Genomic DNA, 19177 nt, shown 5'->3' on the forward strand with positions numbered 1-19177 from the left:
TGCAGGGGCTGTTGTGGTGGTCGTTGTTTCTTGAGGTGCAGGGGCGCTTGTGGAGTTGGTAGTTGCTTGAGGTGCAGGGGCTGTTGTGGTGGTCGTTGTTTCTTGAGGTGCGGGGGCGCTTGTGGAGTTGGTAGATGCTTGAGGTGCAGGGGCTGTTGTGGTGGTCGTTGTTTCTTGAGGTGCGGGTTCTCTTGTGGAGTTGGTAGATGCTTGAGGTGCAGGGGCTATTGTGGAGTTGGTAGATGCTGAAGGTGCAGGGGCTGCTGGAGTGTTGGAAGATGCTTCAGGTGCAGGGGCTGTTGTGGTGGTAGTTGTTTCTTGAGCTGCAGGGGCTCTTGTGGTGTTGGTAGAACTTGGAGCTGCAGGGGCTGTTGTGGTGTTGGTGGATGCTGGAGGTGCAGGGGCTGTTGTGGTGGTCGTTGTTTCTTGAGGTGCGGGGGCGCTTGTGGAGTTGGTAGATGCTTGAGGTGCAGGGGCTATTGTGGAGTTGGTAGATGCTTGAGGTGCAGGGGCTATTGTGGAGTTGGTAGATGCTGAAGGTGCAGGGGCTGCTGGAGTGTTGGAAGATGCTTCAGGTGCAGGGGCTGTTGTGGTGGTAGTTGTTTCTTGAGCTGCAGGGGCTCTTGTGGTGTTGGTAGAACTTGGAGCTGCAGGGGCTGTTGTGGAGTTGGTGGATGGTGGAGGTGCAGGGGCTGTTGTGGTGGTCGTTGTTTCTTGAGGTGCGGGGGCGCTTGTGGAGTTGGTAGATGCTGGAGGTGCAGGGGCTGCTGTAGTGTTGGTAGATGCTTGAGGTGCAGGGGCTATTGTGGAGTTGGTAGATGCTTGAGGTGCAGGGGCTGTTGTCGTGTTGGTAGATGCTGGAGGTGCAGGGGCTGTTGTGGTGGTAGTTGTTTCTTGAGCTGCAGGGGCTCTTGTGGTGTTGGTAGAACTTGGAGCGGCAGGGGCTGCTGTGGTGTTGGTGGATGCTGGAGGTGCAGGGGCTGTTGTGGTGGTCGTTGTTTCTTGAGGTGCAGGGGCTGTTGTGGAGTTGGTAGATGCTTGAGGTGCAGGGGCTATTGTGGTATTGGTGGATGCTGGAGGTGCAGGGGCTCTTGTGGTGGTAGTTGTTTCTTGAGCTTCAGGGGCTCTTGTGGTGTTGGTAGATGCTGGAGGTGCAGGGGCTGCTGTAGTGTTGGTAGATGCTTGAGGTGCAGGGGCTATTGTGGAGTTGGTAGATGCTTGAGCTGCAGGGGCTCTTGTGGAGTTGGTAGATGCTGGAAGTGCAGGGGCTGTTGTGGAGTTGGTAGATGCTTGAGGTGCAGGGGCTATTGTGGAGTTGGTAGATGCTGGAGGTGCAGGGGCTCTTGTGGTGGTAGTTGTTTCTTGAGCTTCAGGGGCTCTTGTGGTGTTGGTAGATGCTGGAGGTGCAGGGGCTGTTGTGGAGTTGGTAGATGCTGGAGGTGCGGGGGCTATTGTGGTGTTGGTAGATGCTGGAGGTGCAGGGGCTGCTGTGGTGGTAGTTGTTTCTTGAGGTGCAGGGGCTCTTGTGGTGTTGGTAGATGCTTGAGCTGCAGGGGCTCTTGTGGTGTTGGTAGATGCTGGAGGTGCAGGGGCTGCTGTAGTGTTGGTAGATGCTTGAGGTGCAGGGGCTATTGTGGAGTTGGTAGATGCTTGAGGTGCAGGGGCTCTTGTGGTGTTGGTTGAACTTGGAGCTGCAGGGGCTGTTGTGGTGTTGGTCGATGCTGCAGGTGCAGGGGCTGCTGTGGTGGTGGTTGTCGAGTCAGGGGAGACCAGCATGGTCGTCCTGACCATGCTGGTGTTCAGATTTGACATTCGCTCCAATTCACAAATTACTGCAAAGCATGAAGACAACGTTATCCGAAGCATATGTTTGTGTCCAAACTTTGTTTGTTTTCAGAGCTGTGGGTAGCAATTGATGAGATTTCTCACCGACTGACAAGAGACTGTCTTTGAACCTATTGAGGCCAACAGGTAGCTTGATGGCCTCTTCGAGTCTACTCTTGAGTTCACATCTGGTGATCATGCGGCCCCGGGACGGGCTTGGCACCAGAACCGCCAGGACCAGCAGCGGCATCATCCACTTTAACCTCATGTCAGGACTGGCTAGGAGAATGAAATAAAAGGGTCCGAGATGAAAGAGTGCCGAGAATTGCGAAAAATACGCTTGACGAAAACAAAGCAACCAACCAGTTTACGCTCATCCAGTGACCGGAAGGATTTGAGGATCAGAAAGCGTGAGAAAGCTCCTGGACCCCAGCCTGGGTGAGGAAATGGCCGGTGAGTGTCTGGCTTATTTCATTCATGCGGTCCAGACAAACGTCACAGAGTCGTGAGCCGCCGCCGCAGAGGGACATGAACCCCAATGAAGACTAAACGGTGACAACATCGACGCTAGCGTCGTCACTGAATTGTACTTGCTGTGTCAACCAATGGAGACTCAAACGAGGAGCCGGCTGATGTCCGGTCGACACGGAATGGAGGAGATTTACCAGATTACTCGGCATTGTTTGTTGACATTCAAGTTTGTGCTCCCCCCCCCCCCCCCCCCCCCGGCCACAGCGCGCTCAGGCACAATTTCGACACACTCCTGCCGGTCACTGGAGACTTTCGCAACGCCGGTGGCGGCCACTGGAGCGCGGGGATGCGGCTTAAGGTCCCGCGGAGCGCTTCGAGGACACTGCAGCCGTGTGTCCGGCGATGTCGTATGCCATCTTGAAGGATGGTTTGTGTACGTCGAGGCTGGGTGTTCTGATTTCTGAGTGTCCCCCCCCCCCACCTGCATTTTTTTATACTTTTTGTGGGGGAATCCAAATACGGTCGCCCCTCAATAAATAGCAGACCGCTTCGTAACCACTCCAGAAGCAACAAGGCGCAGTCAGCAGCGACGCCGGCGTGTGCGAATCGGACCCGAGCGATCAATGTAACCGGTGAGTAGACTGCCCCCGCTCCCTGACACACACACACACACACACACTCTGTCTCACCCACGCCGAGGCTCCCGAGCAGGGCGACAACGACGACTCGAAGGAAACAGACAAATTCTCACCAAGTCGCAGTGTCGCTTGTGTCACGGCAGCCTTGTTTGTGTCTCTTTCGCTTGCAGTCTATTTGTGTGTTGGGACAGTGATTGTCGACAAACCTGTTTGTATTTTTGCACTTTCCACATCCTTATTCGTCATTCCCCACCCCCCCACGCCCCACCGCCACCGCTCTCTTGGACCGGAGTCAAAAAATGCGTGCCTGCAGCGTCTCCGCGAGGGCCCGGAACAAAGTCGCGAACGGCCGCCGGTGACGTAGCCCCACATGTTGAGAATCACTGCTGCGGGTGCCCGCATTGGGTTTTGGCTCATTCTGGCTCCCGTTCTTTTTTCAAACATTTTTTCGTTATTGTTGTCGTCACGCAGTTAATTCTGCACGCAATCCTTGGCCGGTGACTCGGTTTCCATGTGAAGTCGATCGATTGGGCACGAGGCGCGCGTCCGCCGAGTCCAGATTTTCCTCGCGCCCGACAAAGCGGGCGACACCGGTTTGTTTTTTACGTAACGTCGCCGACCAATTGATCGGCCCCGCCCACTTGACATCGAATCAGACAGGAAGTGACCTCTAAACCTGTGCTCCGAGTTTTTATTGATTTCTTTTTTCAACGTGCAGTCACACGCTCAAATTCATTTCCTGCTCCGAGTCATCCAAAAATGCCACCGCGCGCAGGGTTGCGAGAAGGAAAAAACATTTTTAATTTGATGCGCGCAACAAAAGCATTCTCCGGCAAGGTGTGTTCCTTCTTCCTCAATGACAGCGACCTGTGTTTCCTATTGTCAAACGTCAGTCAAAGTTTCCAAACGAGGGTGTCAATAATCACGGCCTTTATTGATTCATTGTGATTCGTTCAACAGGTTTACAAGGGTTGGGCGAAGGCGTCGTTGCCGACGTCGTTCGCGGTCGGTCAAAAGCACCGCCGCATGCGGCGCTGGTACGAAAAAAAAAATCTGAACACAATCATTGGGTATGACATGAGCCGAGAGGGGCGATCAAAAGTGAGAGTTGGTTTCTTCGGAAGGGGGGGGGGCGGGGGAAACGTGACCGCGAAGGGCAGCGGAGCGGCAGCTCAGTTGCACTGGCCGAAGAAGTCGGCCGTTTGGTAGCACCGAGGCGACACCGTCCTCAGCGTGTACCTGGCAGGGGGGACAAAACAGCGAGCGGGATTAGCGGGGACGGAACGGAGCAAAGGCACAAAACACTTCCCACTTCTCAACTCGACTCAAGTGCATTTCTCGGGCACTTGAAAACCAGGGCGGTGGAGCTAAGAGAATTCGTACCGCAGCAAAACCGCCCACCTCGAAATTGGGTCTCAAAGTCCAAGATTCAAAAAAGGACGAGTTTGAAAGACGATCCCCTCCGTGGTTCTCGCTTCCTCAAATAGTGTCCGGTCTGCAGCGGGCGGCTGCGGAAGAACTTGGAGACGTAATGTCGGGGCCGGGCCGTTTCGAGATTTGAACGCAAACCGCTGGACCTTCTTCAAAAGAAGTCCAAAATGAGCCAATGAAGGGATGCCAGAGTCGGAGTAAGAGGGCCTGCCAGTCAAGAGGCGGCATTAGGGACCCACTGGAGACGCTCGATGGAGGACTGGCTGACTCCATGAGTCAAGTGCGCTACGATTTCAGACCTGGGTTCTGGACCGTCGGCTTCAGACCAGGGAGCCAGGGGGTCCGAGTCCCGAGTCAGAAATCCGCGTAGCCCCGGTTAAGCCCCTGCAGCGTTTGACTTGCTTTGTTTTGTTGCGGGTGGATTGAGAACAACCATATTGAGATCGACTCTTGCGAAACGCCCCCACCCGCGTCGGCAAACCAGCGAGACTGCAATGAATTTGCACTAATTGTTCCGTCTCAAAATGCGGTCGTTCGAGTTCCGCGTGCTCGCTGGTCCCGCGCCGCGCGGAGCAGACTCGACGCAATAGCGCCGCCGCGAGTCTTCAAATAGTCACTGCGTACGCGGGTGACTTGCCGTTGCGACATCCGAGCGGGCAAAGCAAAAGTCATCACGTACGAGACGCGGTACGGCAAGCCTCGACGGCCGAGACGGACGGACTCGCCGTTCGGGGCCTTTTGGCACGTCAAATTCTGACAGTCATTGGCGCTTCGATCCCGCCTTTGACCCCACTAGTCGAGAATGAGCGGCCCAACAACGGAGTGTACGGAAAGATGAAGCGGGATGTGACTTACAGCCAGTAAAGACTGTCGACGAAGCAATCCAGGTCATCCGCGATGTCATCGTCTGTGAACGCTGCGGGGGCAGAAGGAGGGAGGAGGTTAATAGTACCTACCGGGTTCTGTCCAAAATTTGCCAATTTTGGACTGTTGGAAGGTCACCACGTCTTCAAATCCTGCTACCCGCGGAAAGAGCGCCCTTGCGGAACCAGGAGGCTCAAAACCGATCAAATCCTCTCGCGGCAAGGAACGACAACCCCGCACCGAAAGCCGAGCTCGGCTTTCGGTGCGGACTGCGCTCCGTCTGACCGCCGGTGTGTTTGTGTAAGGAAGCCGAGGGGAGTCGAGTGGCGTATTCGGGTTTGCTCGGTTTGGTTGACAAAACGGTTTTCGGTCATGATCCCAAGCGTCAAAATCTCACATTTTCGGGGCACTCACCGTCGCAGGTGCTGTTGCAGGCGTTCTGGCTCCATCGGGCGGTCGACTGACAGAAGTAGCTGTCCGAGAGCTGGAAGAGGCCGTGGTGGCCCAGCGACCACTCCATTTGAAAGAGCCGGTCGCTGCCGTCGTCCTCGTCGGCGCTCAGTTTGTCGTCGGCGATCACCAGCATTTGTTCATCAAACATGTTCTCTTCCTCGTTCAGAAGTTCCATCAGCTTCAACCAGTCGTCCAAGTGGGAGTCCATTTTGCTTCCCTGATTCACATAAAGGTACTCGCCCTCCTCATCGTAGGTTTCTTCTGCCCCGTCGAATAGTTCTTCTTGTACTTCAGGTTCTTCTTCCTGTTCTGGTTCCTCACCTGTAGCGTCGTCTTCCTGGTCCTGGTCTTGGCCATCGTTGACCTCATTGAGCGTTTGGTTGGAGTTGACAGTTTGGTTGCCGATGCCGCTTTGGTTGACGGGCGGGGCGGCGGTGCCGTTGCTCAAGGGAGTCGGAACGGTGGCATTGGAGGTGACCGTTTGGTTGCTCATGATGACGATTTGGTTGGCGGCCGCGGTGCTGTTGGTCGTTGGGATTGGGGTGGTGGTGGTGGTGGTGGTGGGGGCGGCGGTGGTGGTGGCGCGTTGGCCGTAGATGGTCACGAAGCTTGTGCTGCGATGGGAGACCTTTTCCAGTTGGCACACGACTGCGACGAGAAGAGCAAGCAAAGATTTCAGCTCAAATCAACTCGCGGAATCTTTCGGTCCGCCCGGCGCCGCGCGTGAAACCAGAGAGATACGAAGAGAGACGTTGTCGTCGGGGGGTGACTCACGCAAAGTCAAAACCACGTCGGTGAGGTTTTGCGTGCGTTCCGACAGCTTGATCTTGTCCCTCAGCTTGTCTCGCAGCTCGCACCTGGACACGGTACGGCCGTGGCACGGGAGCGCCGGCAGCAGCAGCAGCAGCAGCGGGAACAGCAGGGCGGATGTCGGCCTCATGTCGGCGTCTTCTGTCGGCATTCAGAATCGGACTACGTCAGCCCATCGCCAATCCCGTTACTTGATTGACATCGGGGGCGACCGATCAGATGACCGAATCGCCGCTCATGCGCAGACAAGGCCGCTAAGTGCTAAATGCTAAGCTAGCGACTGTTTTTAAGGCAGGAGTGCCCAAAAGGTAATCGCAATCGACCAAGAGCCAGCGGACTGGTTCCAAGTCGACCGCGAGCGATGAGAGGAGGAAATGGGGCGGGGATTTCTCCGTTTGTGTCTTTCGGTTTCATTTATGTTTGGCCGCTCAGGAAACCGACCCCCTCGCCCCCCGACAAGCGCTTGATGACCGGATGGATGGATGGGTGGATGCGAAGATGGAGATAAAAGGTCCATTTCACGTTCCGCTAAAAGGTTACGGGAACAAAAGTCAAAGTTGTAATTGCGGTTGTGGTTGAAAACAAAACCAAAGAAGCAAAACAAAAAGAAAAAGCCGCCGCCAATCAACTCGAGTCATGCGGTGAAGCGGTGGCGTCACTCACGGCGCATTTCCTCGGGCCGGAGAAAACGTTTGCTATTTTGCCGTCAAAAAAGCCCTTTTAGCGTCTTGTTTTCTGAGGGGGAGGGGGGAGTCGAAGTTTGAGGTGTCAGAAGCAAAACATTAGCGTTCTTTTCAGACAAGGCCTCGGAGATGTTTCGGGTGAACGCAACCGACGCTCTTGGCCCGATTTGCGGAGAAGGAAAAGAGCGCAAAACGAGGCGGCTGGTGAAACAAGAGTCTCCTCTTTGTTTTTTGGGAGATTCCGTGCCAATATCGTCACCGAACGCAACATCGAAAGAGGGAGTCCAAATGCTTCCAAACGAGTTCATCAGCCTCACGCCGAAACGATGTCTTTCGTTTTGGTTCTGAATCTGCAAATCGGTGCAGGAGTCTCGAAAGAGAGAAAAAAAAAAGTTTGGACAGCCCCGATTTGGGTCAAGGTGTCCTCATTGAACAATTTTATGAGAATAGGTGTCAAGAAAAAGAAATAAAAAGTCAAAGCGCTCGGGCAAAGAAAGGCGCTTACCTGTCAACTGCGAGTTTCTTTTGTGTCCGCCCGCGCTCGGAAACAAAGAGTTTGGACTGCCGCTGGCGCGTCGCGGACCAACCTGTTCTGCGCTCCAATCAGCAACATTCTTGAGGCGTTCCTTCGCCGGCCTCGGCTTCCAGGAAATAAAAGCGAGGCGGGCTTTGGGGAAAAAAAACCCAACTAAAAATAAAGCGATGGCAGAATAGGTCGGCAATGTCGCTCGCGTATCGTGGAGAAGGAAGAGACGAAAATCGCTTGGAGCAAACAGGGTGAGGCGGCATTTCGCTGTGATGCTGCGTCCAAGTGGCAATAAGATGCCATTTGAGGTGAAATGTGCCCCCACCACCCCCGAGTGCAAAAGTTGCTCAGCATTAGAAATACGCGGCCATTTTCCCACGCGCTTTAAAGGCCAAGGGTGAAGTAATTCCATGGAATGCCAAATAGGGTCCCAATGAAAGTACTTAGAGATTGTCCACCAAATAAAGCATGAAAAAAATCATTTCTATGTTGACAAAATTGTCGATTTTCCGAAGTGCCAGCCTGAAAGGGGCGGAACCCGGAAGTGATACGTCACACGGAGGACGACGATGGCGAGTCTCTATACGGCCACATGCAAAGCATTTCAAACAATGACTCAAGCAGCGATACAAGCGATCGATGGAGCGCAAGTGAGGATATCCAAGTTTTTGAAGACTTGGATGAAGAAGAGGAGGTTGCAATTTTACATGTCGGACCTTACATGTACGGGCCAGACGCTAATCAGGATGCAAACAATGTGCCCGGACGACCTGACATGGGATGGAGATTTGCTTTTTAGCAAATCATTTTTTGACTTGTACTTGTACTTTGACCTTCTACTGTTCATTCCACAAGAGTTGGCAGCTATGCTTTGACCAAATCATAATCCTCTATCCAAAAATGGCACTTACTTTTTTGCAAATCCTTGATCGTAAGCGGACCGGTTGAGAAAGCAGTCATCTTTGAAGTGGAGATGGCAGAGAACACTCGTCGATGACGGCGTGAAATTCGTTCGCTTCGTGCGAATAAAACATGTCCATTTAAGTGCCCTGCTATCCTTCGGCCACTGGCACAACTTTTCTGTCGATTGCGAACAACACATCGCCACACACCGCCGTGGGATCTTACCAACAAGCGATGCAACAATGCTGTTCAATGGAAGGACTTCCCTCGAATCTCTCCGTGTGACGTCATTTCCGAAGATTGCCGAAGAAAAGCATTTTCGTTGTCAAGGGCGTTGCTACGGGTTAAACAAAGAATCTGGAAGGGTTGCGTTAAAAAAAAAATAACGGAAATATGCTTAGAATTGTTCAGCCATTGAGATGACTCAAAAACATGGTTGGCCAACTTGACTTCACACTTGGCCTTTAAACTGCCACGCTCCGCCTAATTAAGAAAATTGTGATGTGCTGCCATCTTGTGGCAGTTCCAGCGAAAGATTTTTTTCTTCCAAAAGACATTTTAAATTGGAAATCAAAGAGAAACATGGAATAAAGGCGATGTCAACTCATTGGCACGTTTTGTAGTTTGGCTTTATACAGCCTATGATCTTTGGAGTCATACATAACAGTCGCGTGTGTATTTCACACCGCAATCCAGACTTCAGGTGAACAAATCGAGAGACTTCATTCGTCCTTATACGAAGAGTATTGCTCTCAGAGAAATAACAAGGCAAGTGATTTGCGTATCCGCTGCACCAATTAATTTTTTTCTCCACATTCGCACCCGCGTGCTCGTCGGGGTTTGAGTGTTGTCTATCCGGCGGGTTGTTTGTCACCCGGTTTAATCATTTTGAACGACGACTCGTAAGAAGCAACACCGGGTGTGGTGTTGTCGATGCAGCCACGCAGAGAGCAGGTTTGTCAAACAAAGAGGCCATTCACAGGGGGGGGGGTGTCAGAGGATGGGGGAGCAGCTATAGATTTTTGGTAAACTAAAAAGTATAATGATGACCGAAATACTGGAAAGTCCGTTTTTATTTTTCTAATCATGAAGTGATGAAAGTTAGCCGCCCGCAGATGAGTGAGAACAATCAGCGACACGTGAAGTGACCACAGACGTCACACAGACAACAAAAGCCAGAGACCAACAAAAGCTTTGAATGCTCGCGGAGGGGGGATGATGCCTTCAGGTGCACTCCGTAAAACTCCCTTCCAGCGAATCGATCGCGCCGCAATAAATGACGATCCGTGATTACTGGACCGTTGCGTGCATTTCAACATCAGGTGGAAATGTGATGCGTTTCAGTGTAGAAAGAGACGCGAACTATGCCCCATTCAATTGCCTGGGTGTCGGGGGGGAGTATTCAGAGTTCCCACGGTCGGTAAATGTGTCAGACAGATCTGGCCGACTGCTCGTGACGCGCCGACTGAGCCGAACCGAGCCGAGTCCAGCCGAGTGGAGTCGGGCGGGAGCGACTTTTCCGGGCGGAGCAGCGGAGGGACACGAGCGGCGTTTATCTGTCTGTGTGTCCGTCTGCTCTCCGCCGCCGCCTCAGTCTCTCCGTTTCGGGACTCGCGACCGGCGGCTATGGAGCCGTCCGCCTCCTACTCTCGCCACTGAGGGACCGTCGGATGCTCGAGCGGCCGTCGAGGCGGAGGCGGAGGACTGGGAGGGGGCATCCCGGTCGTTCTTCGACCACTAGGTGAGACGCCCGTGTCGCCTGAACAAGGGCCGCCGTCCTCCTCGCGACCGCGACGGAAGAAGACAGGCGGCTCCCCTTCGTGCCGGGTCCGCGTGAGGAGCGGCAGACGTCGGGAGTTGTTTGTTTTTTGGGAGGGGGGGGGCAGAGGCAGGGAAAGGAGAGGGGGGGCTGGTTGTGGCGGGTGCGAAGCGACGTTAGCACGCTAGGCTAGCTGCCGAGTTGCGGTTCGCGGGGCTCGCTGGTCGGCCGCTCGAGGAGGGATGGTGTACCCCCGGGGGGAGGGGCGATTCGCGGCCTCGTCAAGCACCCCCCCCTCGGGTAAATTTTTTTTAATCACTGTTCCAAGCACGATTCGAAAGAAAATGAAGGCGGCATCACAGCGCTACTTTAGCTTCCGTTCGCAGCACCCCCCTCCCCTCCCCTCCGACCCCCCCTCCTCTTGCATCCATAGCTCGAGCCGCCGAAACCAAAGGCGTCCAACGCCCGGGCGAGCCCCACGCCGTCTCTCCCGCACCGGACACGCCAGGCCGCCGGGCGACGCGTTGAACGGGCGGCGGGCGGCTCTCCAACGGCTTTCCGTTGGCCGGCAGACATTTGCTGGCCTCGCCAAGAAAATGGAAGCACGCCTAGCGGATGTTGTTATATAACAAATAAATGACACCACACGGCGCCCTTGAAACAAAAGCCCCGCTTCCGTTCGCTGGTTTGTTGGTGTGTTTCTTGGGCGCACGGCATCGCGGACGGCGGATTCCAAGCATCCCCTCTGCCGGGATGCCGCTCGTCCGGGGGTGGGGGTTGGGGGGGGGGGGGGGTGGCGGTGGCTCGCGAGACCGGCTGCTGCTCGGCCATTGTTGTGAGGTTTTGTTCTCCGCCGCTGGAGGACCGCGCCGTGCGGCCTTTGGCTTTCTTTAAGGGGGCGGGGGTGGGGGGGGCTCAGCACATTTGGATTGATGGATTTCACCTTGATCCGGATGACAAGAATTCCCCGTTAGAACGCTTGAGCCGGCTCGGAACGGCCACTTTGACCCCGGATGCACCGAAAAATCGACTGATGGGCTCAGGAGAAAATGTCAAAAGGGTTTTTTCAGGGGGGGAGAACCTTTTTGTTTGCTATCATGTCCAACAGCAGAACGTGATTATTTCCCAACATCCATTTGCAATGTTTTGCTTTTGTCTGCTCCTCGAGGAACCGAATCTCCGATTGGTTGAAACGTTTCCACCGAAAAGCCGTGCCGCTCCCGTTGATGCGTCACCTCTCTCACTACCCAAGGACCCATGTTGAAGCTTAACGGAGATCAAAAATAGTTGCTCGTCGTCATTTTTTTTTATTCTTGGCTTCGCTGAAGAATCCAAAGTGCCCATCAGTGGGAATGTGAGTCTGAATGGTTTGTTTGTTGGATTCAGCATTTGATGTTATTTTTTCCACAGACCGATAGCCGTACTCATCAATAGCACTCGTCCTTCGTAAAGGACAAAATTGCAACTAAGACGAGAAAAGATGCATTCATCGCCAACGGCGACTTTTCTGTCTTCCGTTTTCTATATTTCTTGGCCTTGGGTATCGATGGTTGATATCGGCGTCCTACGCGACTGCCCGGGCCCTTGCAAAAAATACCCGTCTGTCTTCGGCAGATTCGGGGCTCGTAGTGTTTTTCAAGCAACGTTTGCAAGCATCCGCTTTGTATGCCCTTTAAAATTAGTATATTTTTTTTATCGCAAGGCGTTAGTTTGTCGTTACTTTGTCTATGGGCTAACTCCAATGTCGTGCTTTGAGCGCGTTTGCTAAAAAGCTTCAAATGACGAGAAAATCAAGTATAAGTAACAATCTTTGCGTTTTTTTTCTGTTCAAGTTTCAAATACTGTCGTGTGTCAATCATAATATAAATTTCATCTTCAGCGTGTTTCGCGCCACTTTTGTAAGTGGCCACGCACCCTTCAGCCTTCGTTATCGCTCGCCACTCTCATCCCCGCGGAGAAGGGGAGAAGGAGCCGGTCGAGGGAAGGAACTGAGGAGACGGGAAGTGTCCCCCCCACCCCCCCGAACGATCCACCGAGCGCGGCTTTTGTTTTGTTTCCTTCCAGGCTGACTCACCGGGGCAGCGTCTGACCACAGGAGAAGAAGGAGAAGAAGGAGAGGACGGGAAAAAAAGAAAGGAAGGAAACGTGAAGTCAGGAGAGTGAGAGAAAGTGACAAGAAGGAGGCGAGCGCAAGGCTGAAATCCTGGGAGAGAACCTGCGACGCCACCATGAGCGACCAGAACGTTGTCAAGGAAGGATGGGTCCAAAAAAGAGGTGACGTTACTTCTCCTCCATCCAATTGGGGCAATCGTCCGTTTCAATCACGTTTTGTTTTTCTTCAACCTCATTCAGTAGCAGCCAATTCTAGACCAAGTCTGAAAAGACGTGTCAAAACGTCTTTGGGAGTCAGTGAGTTAAATTGATCAATTTTGTGAATGGTGGAAATCCATTGAGGAAATTTTAGGGGGGGGGTTGGATGGGGGGGTCAGGTACGTTATAGTCGAGCTCTCCCTATCAGTCTTTCCATCTTGCGAGTGTAAACAGCCCCTGCGATTGGACGCGTATGATGTCTTACTCCTCGCGATTGGTCGCCCCGTCCAGGCCACGCCCCTTTCTGCTTTTGTCATCACGAGCCGTTGGCATCCCTGATTAACTGATGATCCCGCCCCCCCCCCCAAATAAATAAATAAATGGCCCCAGACGCGTGTCGTTTTCCCCCGCGGGCAGGCGAGTACATCAAGAACTGGCGTCCTCGCTACTTCCTGCTGAAGACGGACGGCTCCTTCGTCGGCTACAAGGACAAACCGCAGGATTCGGATCTGGCCTACCCGCTCAACAACTTCTCCGTCGCAAGTAAGATGCCTCCCCATAAATAAATACACGTTTACCCTCGCGCATGCGCTTGAAACCCCCCCCCCCCCACTTTGCTTTCAGAATGTCAACTCATGAAGACGGAGCGTCCCAAACCCAACACCTTCATCATCCGCTGTCTGCAGTGGACCACCGTCATCGAGAGGACCTTCCACGTGGAGACGCCGGACGAGAGGTCAGCCGTCGCCGCCCCGCCGCTCAAATGGATTTGGGATTTCTCTGGTTTTGATCTCGTTTCACCTTGACGAAGCTTCACATTTGGGCTTTTAGAAACCAAAGTTCCAACAAAGACAACCGTGCAAATAGTACAAAGTTCAATTTGTTGCACAACAAATGAATACGAGTTTTGAAATCCGGCAATGAGAATACTCATGTTTGCAGCAAGACATTTTTCACAACAGGGGGGGAGGGGTTTCACTGTAGCAAATTAGGATTCACTTTCACTTCCCGGACGACCGCTCGTGCGTAAAACCAGCGTGCTGGTTGCCGTTGCCAGTAGAGGTCGCTGTCGCATAAGACGCCATTGCCGTGAAGGGCGTCGCGGGTGGGGGGGGGGGAGCAGAGAAAAAGAGTTCGGAGAACGCAACAAGAGTTGTAGTTTTTTTGTCGGAGAGTGGGAATGGCTTTCATGCGTGAAGATTTTTTTTTTCACCCTAGGGGGTTATTTTCGCCCATGTAGATTTTCGTTGTCGGGGGAGTTTGGCCGTCCTGAAAAATCAAACCAATCCTCCCAAAGTCCAAAGTAGTCGCCCCGCCCCGAAAGCGTGTAAAATAGCCAAGGTGAAAAGTGACGCCGCCGACTGAACCGGCAGGGACGAGTGGGCGGAGGCCATCCAGACGGTGGCCGAGTCGCTGGCCAAGCAGGAGGAGGAGGGCATCCTGTGCGGCCCCGCCTCGCAGATGGAGAACGTCAACGAGGAGGAGATGGACACCTCCATCAGCCACTACAAGCGCAAGGTTGGTCTCCGCAGCTTGCCGACCACGTCGTTGGCCCTCCTTTTCCATTTGCCGCTTCTGTGTGTGTGTGTTGGCCCGCCCCCCGCCCGCCCTCCCCGTTCCGCAGACAATGAACGACTTTGACTATCTGAAGCTTCTGGGCAAAGGCACCTTCGGCAAAGTCATCCTGGTGCGAGAGAAGGCCAGCGGAACTTACTACGCCATGAAGATCCTCAAGAAGGAAGTCATCATCGCCAAGGTAACGCAAGCCGGTCGGAGGGCTGCGGAACGGATCGAGGGCTCACGTGGCGCGCGACTGACCACCGCCTACCCCCCCCTTTTTTTTTTTACTTTGCTGCTCTGCCGCAGGACGAAGTTGCTCACACGCTCACGGAAAGTCGGGTGCTAAAAAACACTCGGCATCCATTCCTGACGGTGAGCGTCGCAACGTGAGCGCCGAGGTCATCGGTAACGTTTGACCCCCCTCCAAAAAATCATCAAATCCTAACGTCACGTGCTCCTTGTCACGCATGCGGCAGTCTCTCAAGTACTCCTTCCAGACCAAGGACCGCCTCTGCTTCGTCATGGAGTACGTCAACGGAGGAGAGGTCAGAACACCCGTGGATCACCCCCCCCCCCCCCCCGCTCGCGGAAAAAAACAACCCAAAACATTTTCTCCGCAGCTGTTTTTCCACCTGTCCCGGGAGCGGGTGTTTTCCGAGGACCGCACGCGCTTCTACGGCGCCGAGATCGTCTCGGCGCTGGACTACCTGCATTCGGCCAAGATCGTCTACCGGGACCTCAAGGTGGTCTTTTGTTTTCTTTTATTGGTCGATGAAATCTTTTGCAAGGGAGCAAACGGGAGCATGTGTGTGCGTGCGAGCAGCTGGAGAACCTGATGTTGGACAAAGACGGACACATCAAGATCACCGACTTCGGCCTGTGCAAAGAGGGCATCACCGACGCGGCCACCATGAAGACCTTCTGCGGCACGCCCGAGTACCTGGCGCCCGAGGTCAGGCGGCGACCTTTCGCCTTGTTGTCCTCCGACGCTCTCGTTTTCATGCGCGACGGCCCCTTTTGCACCGGGGACGTATTTTCCCCACTCAAAGGCGCGCCGGATGGTCTATTTTTGCCATTTTGCTTCCCCCCCCCCCATCTTAAAACACATCCGCATTATAAGGCGCAATCTACAACGCATCCGCTAGATCGGGCGGTGGGCAAACTCTGGCCCGTTGGTCTTTTTAATCCGGGGCGCAATTAAGGTTTGATTGCTGTCGTTTCGTTTGGACTTGTAATGAGTTATTTCAACAGCAGGTGGCGCAGTTACTTCAAGTTGCAGAGCCCAGGGAGGGACGGGAAGACCAAGAAAGAGGGAGAGAGTAACGACCACGGAAGGGAACGTGATATGTATCTGATTAAACGAAGCGGCTAACAAAGTACGAAACCTGGAGTCGCAGAGACTCCAATCTATGAGACTTTGAAAAACGAGGAAGCGATTCTTACTCGCTCTGATTCTGGCAATTTCTATGCTTGGAGTGAATTGCTCGCGGCTCGAGTCAATGAACATTTCCTAGGATGGTTTGCTGTTCAAAACTTTCCGCAAACTGGACCGCGAATAAGAGTCGGAGAGCAGTCAAATGTGTCGAGCGTGAACGACGGGGGGCTCGGTACACATCCTTGAGGAGAACCACGGCCGAGTGTGATGGTGGAGGAGAATGTTCCATGATTACTGGCATACAAAGACATTGTCCTATCTTCTTTATTTTCTAACTTTTGGCCCGGCCTTCCACAATATTTTCCGCTTCTCATTTGGGCCCCCCGGGAAAATAATTGCCCACCCCTGCGCTAGATGGAGCGACAGACCTTCATTTGACTCGAGAGGCGTTCATGAGCGCCCTGGAATAACGAACCATTACTCTGATGAAACGACGGAAATCGAAAAGACAGTCATGCGTCAAAACAGAAAATGGCAAAATAAATTTGATAGCCCCCCCACCCCCGACAGAATTAATGTAGGCATTTCCTTGAGCATAGCGTCAACAGAAAGCTCAGTCAAATGTAGGAGCCCGGCTCGTGTCACGAGCGTTTGTTATTTATTCCTTTGTTGCGTCTTCACGAACGAGGAACTCGCCAAAGAAATTCTGGAGGGGGTGGGGGGGGGGCTATTGAATTTATTTTGTGATTTCCTCACTTGATTTTCTGTTGTGATGCATTCTTACCCTTGTTCGTCGTTTCAATGAAGGAATGGTTGATTTACGTTTTTCCGAGGCACTCATGAACGCCCCTCGAGCCGGCTCAGAGACGGACGGACGGACGGACGGACGGACGGACGTCGTCGTATTTGTTGAGACGGCAAAAGCCATTCATAGAGTCTGCGTTTAACAAAAAAAAATCTACCACCACAGCTCTGCCTTTTTTCGGAGCCGCAACAACAAAAAAACGTATTTGATAAAGCAAGCGACGCAGTTCAGTGGAGCAACGGCAAGTGACGACGTTGGAGGCGGCCATCTTGGCGTTTACTTGTTACGAAGCAAACGCCAAAGCCCTTTCGCTGCGCCTTAAGAGTGCGGAAAGTCCGCTCTTTGATTAGATTTTTGATTTTTTTTGTTGTTGCAGGTTTTGGAGGACAACGACTACGGCCGCGCGGTGGACTGGTGGGGTCTGGGCGTGGTGACGTACGAGATGATGTGCGGGCGGCTGCCCTTCTACAACCAGGACCACGAGAAGCTCTTTGAGCTCATCCTGATGGAGGAGATCAAGTTCCCGCGCACGCTGTCGGCCGACGCCAAGTCGCTGCTCTCGGGCCTCCTCATCAAGGACCCCAACAAACGGTGAGACGGCGGCCGGCCGCTCGTCCCTTTTTCCTTCCGCCTCATCCCCCCCCCCCCTCCGTATCTCAGGCTGGGCGGGGGACCGGATGACGCCAAGGAGATCATGCGACACAGTTTCTTTGTCACCGTGGACTGGCAGGACGTCTACGACAAGAAGGTGAGAGCGCTCGCTCTGTTTGCGCGCCAGCATCCGAGTGACCTCGTCCGGCCCCGCCTCCCTTTCCAGATGGCCCCGCCCTTCCAGCCTCAGGTGAGCTCTGAGACGGACACGCGCTACTTTGACGAAGAGTTCACGGCGCAGACCATCACCATCACGCCACCGGAGAAATGTGAGTGGCGGGCGGCCGTTTGGTGGCGGGCGGCCGTTTGGCGTCGCCGGCGCTCTTCCCGCTCCGCGGCCGAAAGATTGACGGATGCCGGCCGGCTCACGTGCGCTTTTTGCTTTGTTTCTGTCGCCCGCGCAGACGACGAGGACGGCATGGACGCCGCCGACAACGAGCGGCGGCCTCACTTCCCGCAGTTCTCCTACTCGGCCAGCGGGCGAGAGTGAGCGCCTGAGCGCCCCCCTGGCCCCGCCCCTCCTCGCCCCGCCCAAAACTCACCCCCGCTCTGCCTCGTCTCCGTTTGGAGGAAAGCACGTAGCCATTTTTAGGGGAAAAAAAACAACCCCGGTCTCACCTCTCTGTTTTCCCCGGGCAAGGGGGGGGGGGCTTGCGGGAAGTCTCTCGGTGGACTTTAAAACGTTTTTTTTGCACAGTGGGCACGCACCCACGCTAAACAGGAGTCGGCCACGTTTTTTTTTTCTTCTGCAGGAGGCCAACTTTGTATTTATTTTCCTCTCCGCCTTCTCCATGTTACATCGTGTGCTCCTTGTCCTCATGGTGGTGATGATTACCCCTAACCACCCCCCCCTTATTGCACTTGCGTCGGAAGCAGAAGACATCAAGGGCGACAATGTTTTGTTTTTTTTGGGGGGGGGGTGGAACAAAGCACCAAAAACGTTGCCTTACGTGTGCCCACTTGTTGTCTCCGCACGCCTTTGGTTTTTTGTTTTGCTCGAGAGTAACGCGCATGACTCCCCGGGTCGCCTGGATCGTAACGCACGCAAAAAAAAAATACCCCAAAACAACCCCCCCCGCCCCCCACATTTGTTGTTTCACGTTTGTTTTCGTCTCGTTCGGTGCGGAAACGCTTTCGCAAACATGGACATGGTTGTCGTGTTCTTTGGCGTTCCCCATCTTGTCTCCCCCCCCCACACATTGACACGCGTGCACCGACATACACGCGCGCCGTCCGCCGCCCGACGCTCCCGCCGGTCTTTGGCGCAGCTCCCCCAGCCCGCAACGGCCGATCGAAAGGCTCAACGCGTCGCCGAGGGCCCACTGGATTTTTGCGCTCGTCTGCGACGCGATTCTGTTTCAAAACTCAGGAGTTGTGCATCTCGTCTGCTGAAACGCAATGTCATTTTTTTTTCCCCAAGGCTAACGGACAAACGTTACATGCGAAGGAAACGATGGGGTTGTCTCCCCCTGGTGGAAAGGAAACGTAAAAGCCGCCAAGTCGCGGCCAACTGTTTTTCTCGCGCGCACTTCTCCAGACTCGTTTCTTTCCGAGGGTGACCAATCACTTTGGAGTGCAAGAGACGCGTCCGGACGCGGAGTTCCGTCTGGTTGCAGAAACATTCCCGTGAAATGGCGCCGCCTGGTGTCCTGTACATAGTTATGCAATACGCTTTCTCTCCCTTTTCTTTTCAAATGATCCGTCTCCATGGCGAGGGGCCTCAGCCCCGCCCCATCTCTTCCTCGGTTGCCAAAAAAATATGAAAAGCACCCCGGTCGAAAAGCTCCTGGATCGTGATGATGGATTTCTATTTTTTTGGGGGGGGGGGTGTTCTTCTTCCCCATTTTGTTTTTCTTTTGGGATCGTTTGTTTTTGTTTTCTTACCAAAACGTGAGAGCAAGAACCCAGTCGTGGACTTGCTTTGCTGTGCTAGTATTTATTTTCAATTAAAACAAAAGCATTTCAACTTTCTCTCTTCTTCATTTTATTTTATTATTACGGTGAGCAATTCCCATCCTGTTGCATTGCCGCATTCTAACATTTCTGTTGATGTTGCCCAAGTGTTTGCGCGCCAATGGCGCTAGTTGTTAGCCTAGCATTACGTTTTCGCAACG

General features: G+C 53.7%; 2 protein-coding genes across 2 annotated transcripts; one reads left to right on the forward strand and one right to left on the reverse strand.

The window, feature by feature from the left end:
* Positions 1-3848: 3848 nt before the first annotated feature.
* LOC127613515 (uncharacterized) lies at positions 3849-7813 on the reverse strand. Its single transcript, XM_052084577.1, has 5 exons — positions 7680-7813; positions 6456-6629; positions 5643-6329; positions 5220-5280; positions 3849-4172 (listed from the first exon to the last, which is right to left on the reverse strand). Exons 2-5 carry the CDS (start codon positions 6619-6621, stop codon positions 4106-4108), a joined length of 981 nt encoding a protein of 326 aa, XP_051940537.1. The 5' UTR covers positions 6622-6629; positions 7680-7813; the 3' UTR covers positions 3849-4105.
* A 2214-nt stretch (positions 7814-10027) lies between these two features.
* Positions 10028-18804, forward strand: LOC127612686 (RAC-gamma serine/threonine-protein kinase). Its single transcript, XM_052083437.1, has 14 exons — positions 10028-10344; positions 12427-12636; positions 13090-13215; positions 13297-13408; positions 14046-14190; positions 14297-14428; positions 14539-14604; positions 14709-14777; positions 14853-14975; positions 15056-15184; positions 16789-17003; positions 17073-17160; positions 17230-17332; positions 17468-18804. The coding sequence occupies exons 2-14, from the start codon at positions 12591-12593 to the stop codon at positions 17551-17553; spliced, it is 1440 nt and encodes a 479-aa protein (XP_051939397.1). The 5' UTR covers positions 10028-10344; positions 12427-12590; the 3' UTR covers positions 17554-18804.
* The last annotated feature ends 373 nt before the right edge of the window (positions 18805-19177 follow it).

This window comes from Hippocampus zosterae, chromosome 13, assembly GCF_025434085.1.
Source record: "Hippocampus zosterae strain Florida chromosome 13, ASM2543408v3, whole genome shotgun sequence".
NCBI classification, from domain to species: domain Eukaryota; kingdom Metazoa; phylum Chordata; class Actinopteri; order Syngnathiformes; family Syngnathidae; genus Hippocampus; species Hippocampus zosterae.

Excerpts from the sequence above, each read along its gene's own strand:
- LOC127613515 (XM_052084577.1), bottom strand. The coding sequence starts at position 6,621 with ATGAGGCCGACATCCGCCCTGCTGTTCCCGCTGCTGCTGCTGCTGCTG. Across the intron at positions 6,330-6,455 it reads CGACGTGGTTTTGACTTTGC|TCGTGTGCCAACTGGAAAAG; the intron begins GTGAGTCACCCC and ends TTCTCGTCGCAG. Across the intron at positions 5,281-5,642 it reads CTGCAACAGCACCTGCGACG|CGTTCACAGACGATGACATC; the intron begins GTGAGTGCCCCG and ends CTGCCCCCGCAG.
- LOC127612686 (XM_052083437.1), top strand. The coding sequence starts at position 12,591 with ATGAGCGACCAGAACGTTGTCAAGGAAGGATGGGTCCAAAAAAGAG. Across the intron at positions 14,429-14,538 it reads AGGAAGTCATCATCGCCAAG|GACGAAGTTGCTCACACGCT; the intron begins GTAACGCAAGCC and ends GCTCTGCCGCAG. Across the intron at positions 15,185-16,788 it reads CCGAGTACCTGGCGCCCGAG|GTTTTGGAGGACAACGACTA; the intron begins GTCAGGCGGCGA and ends TTGTTGTTGCAG.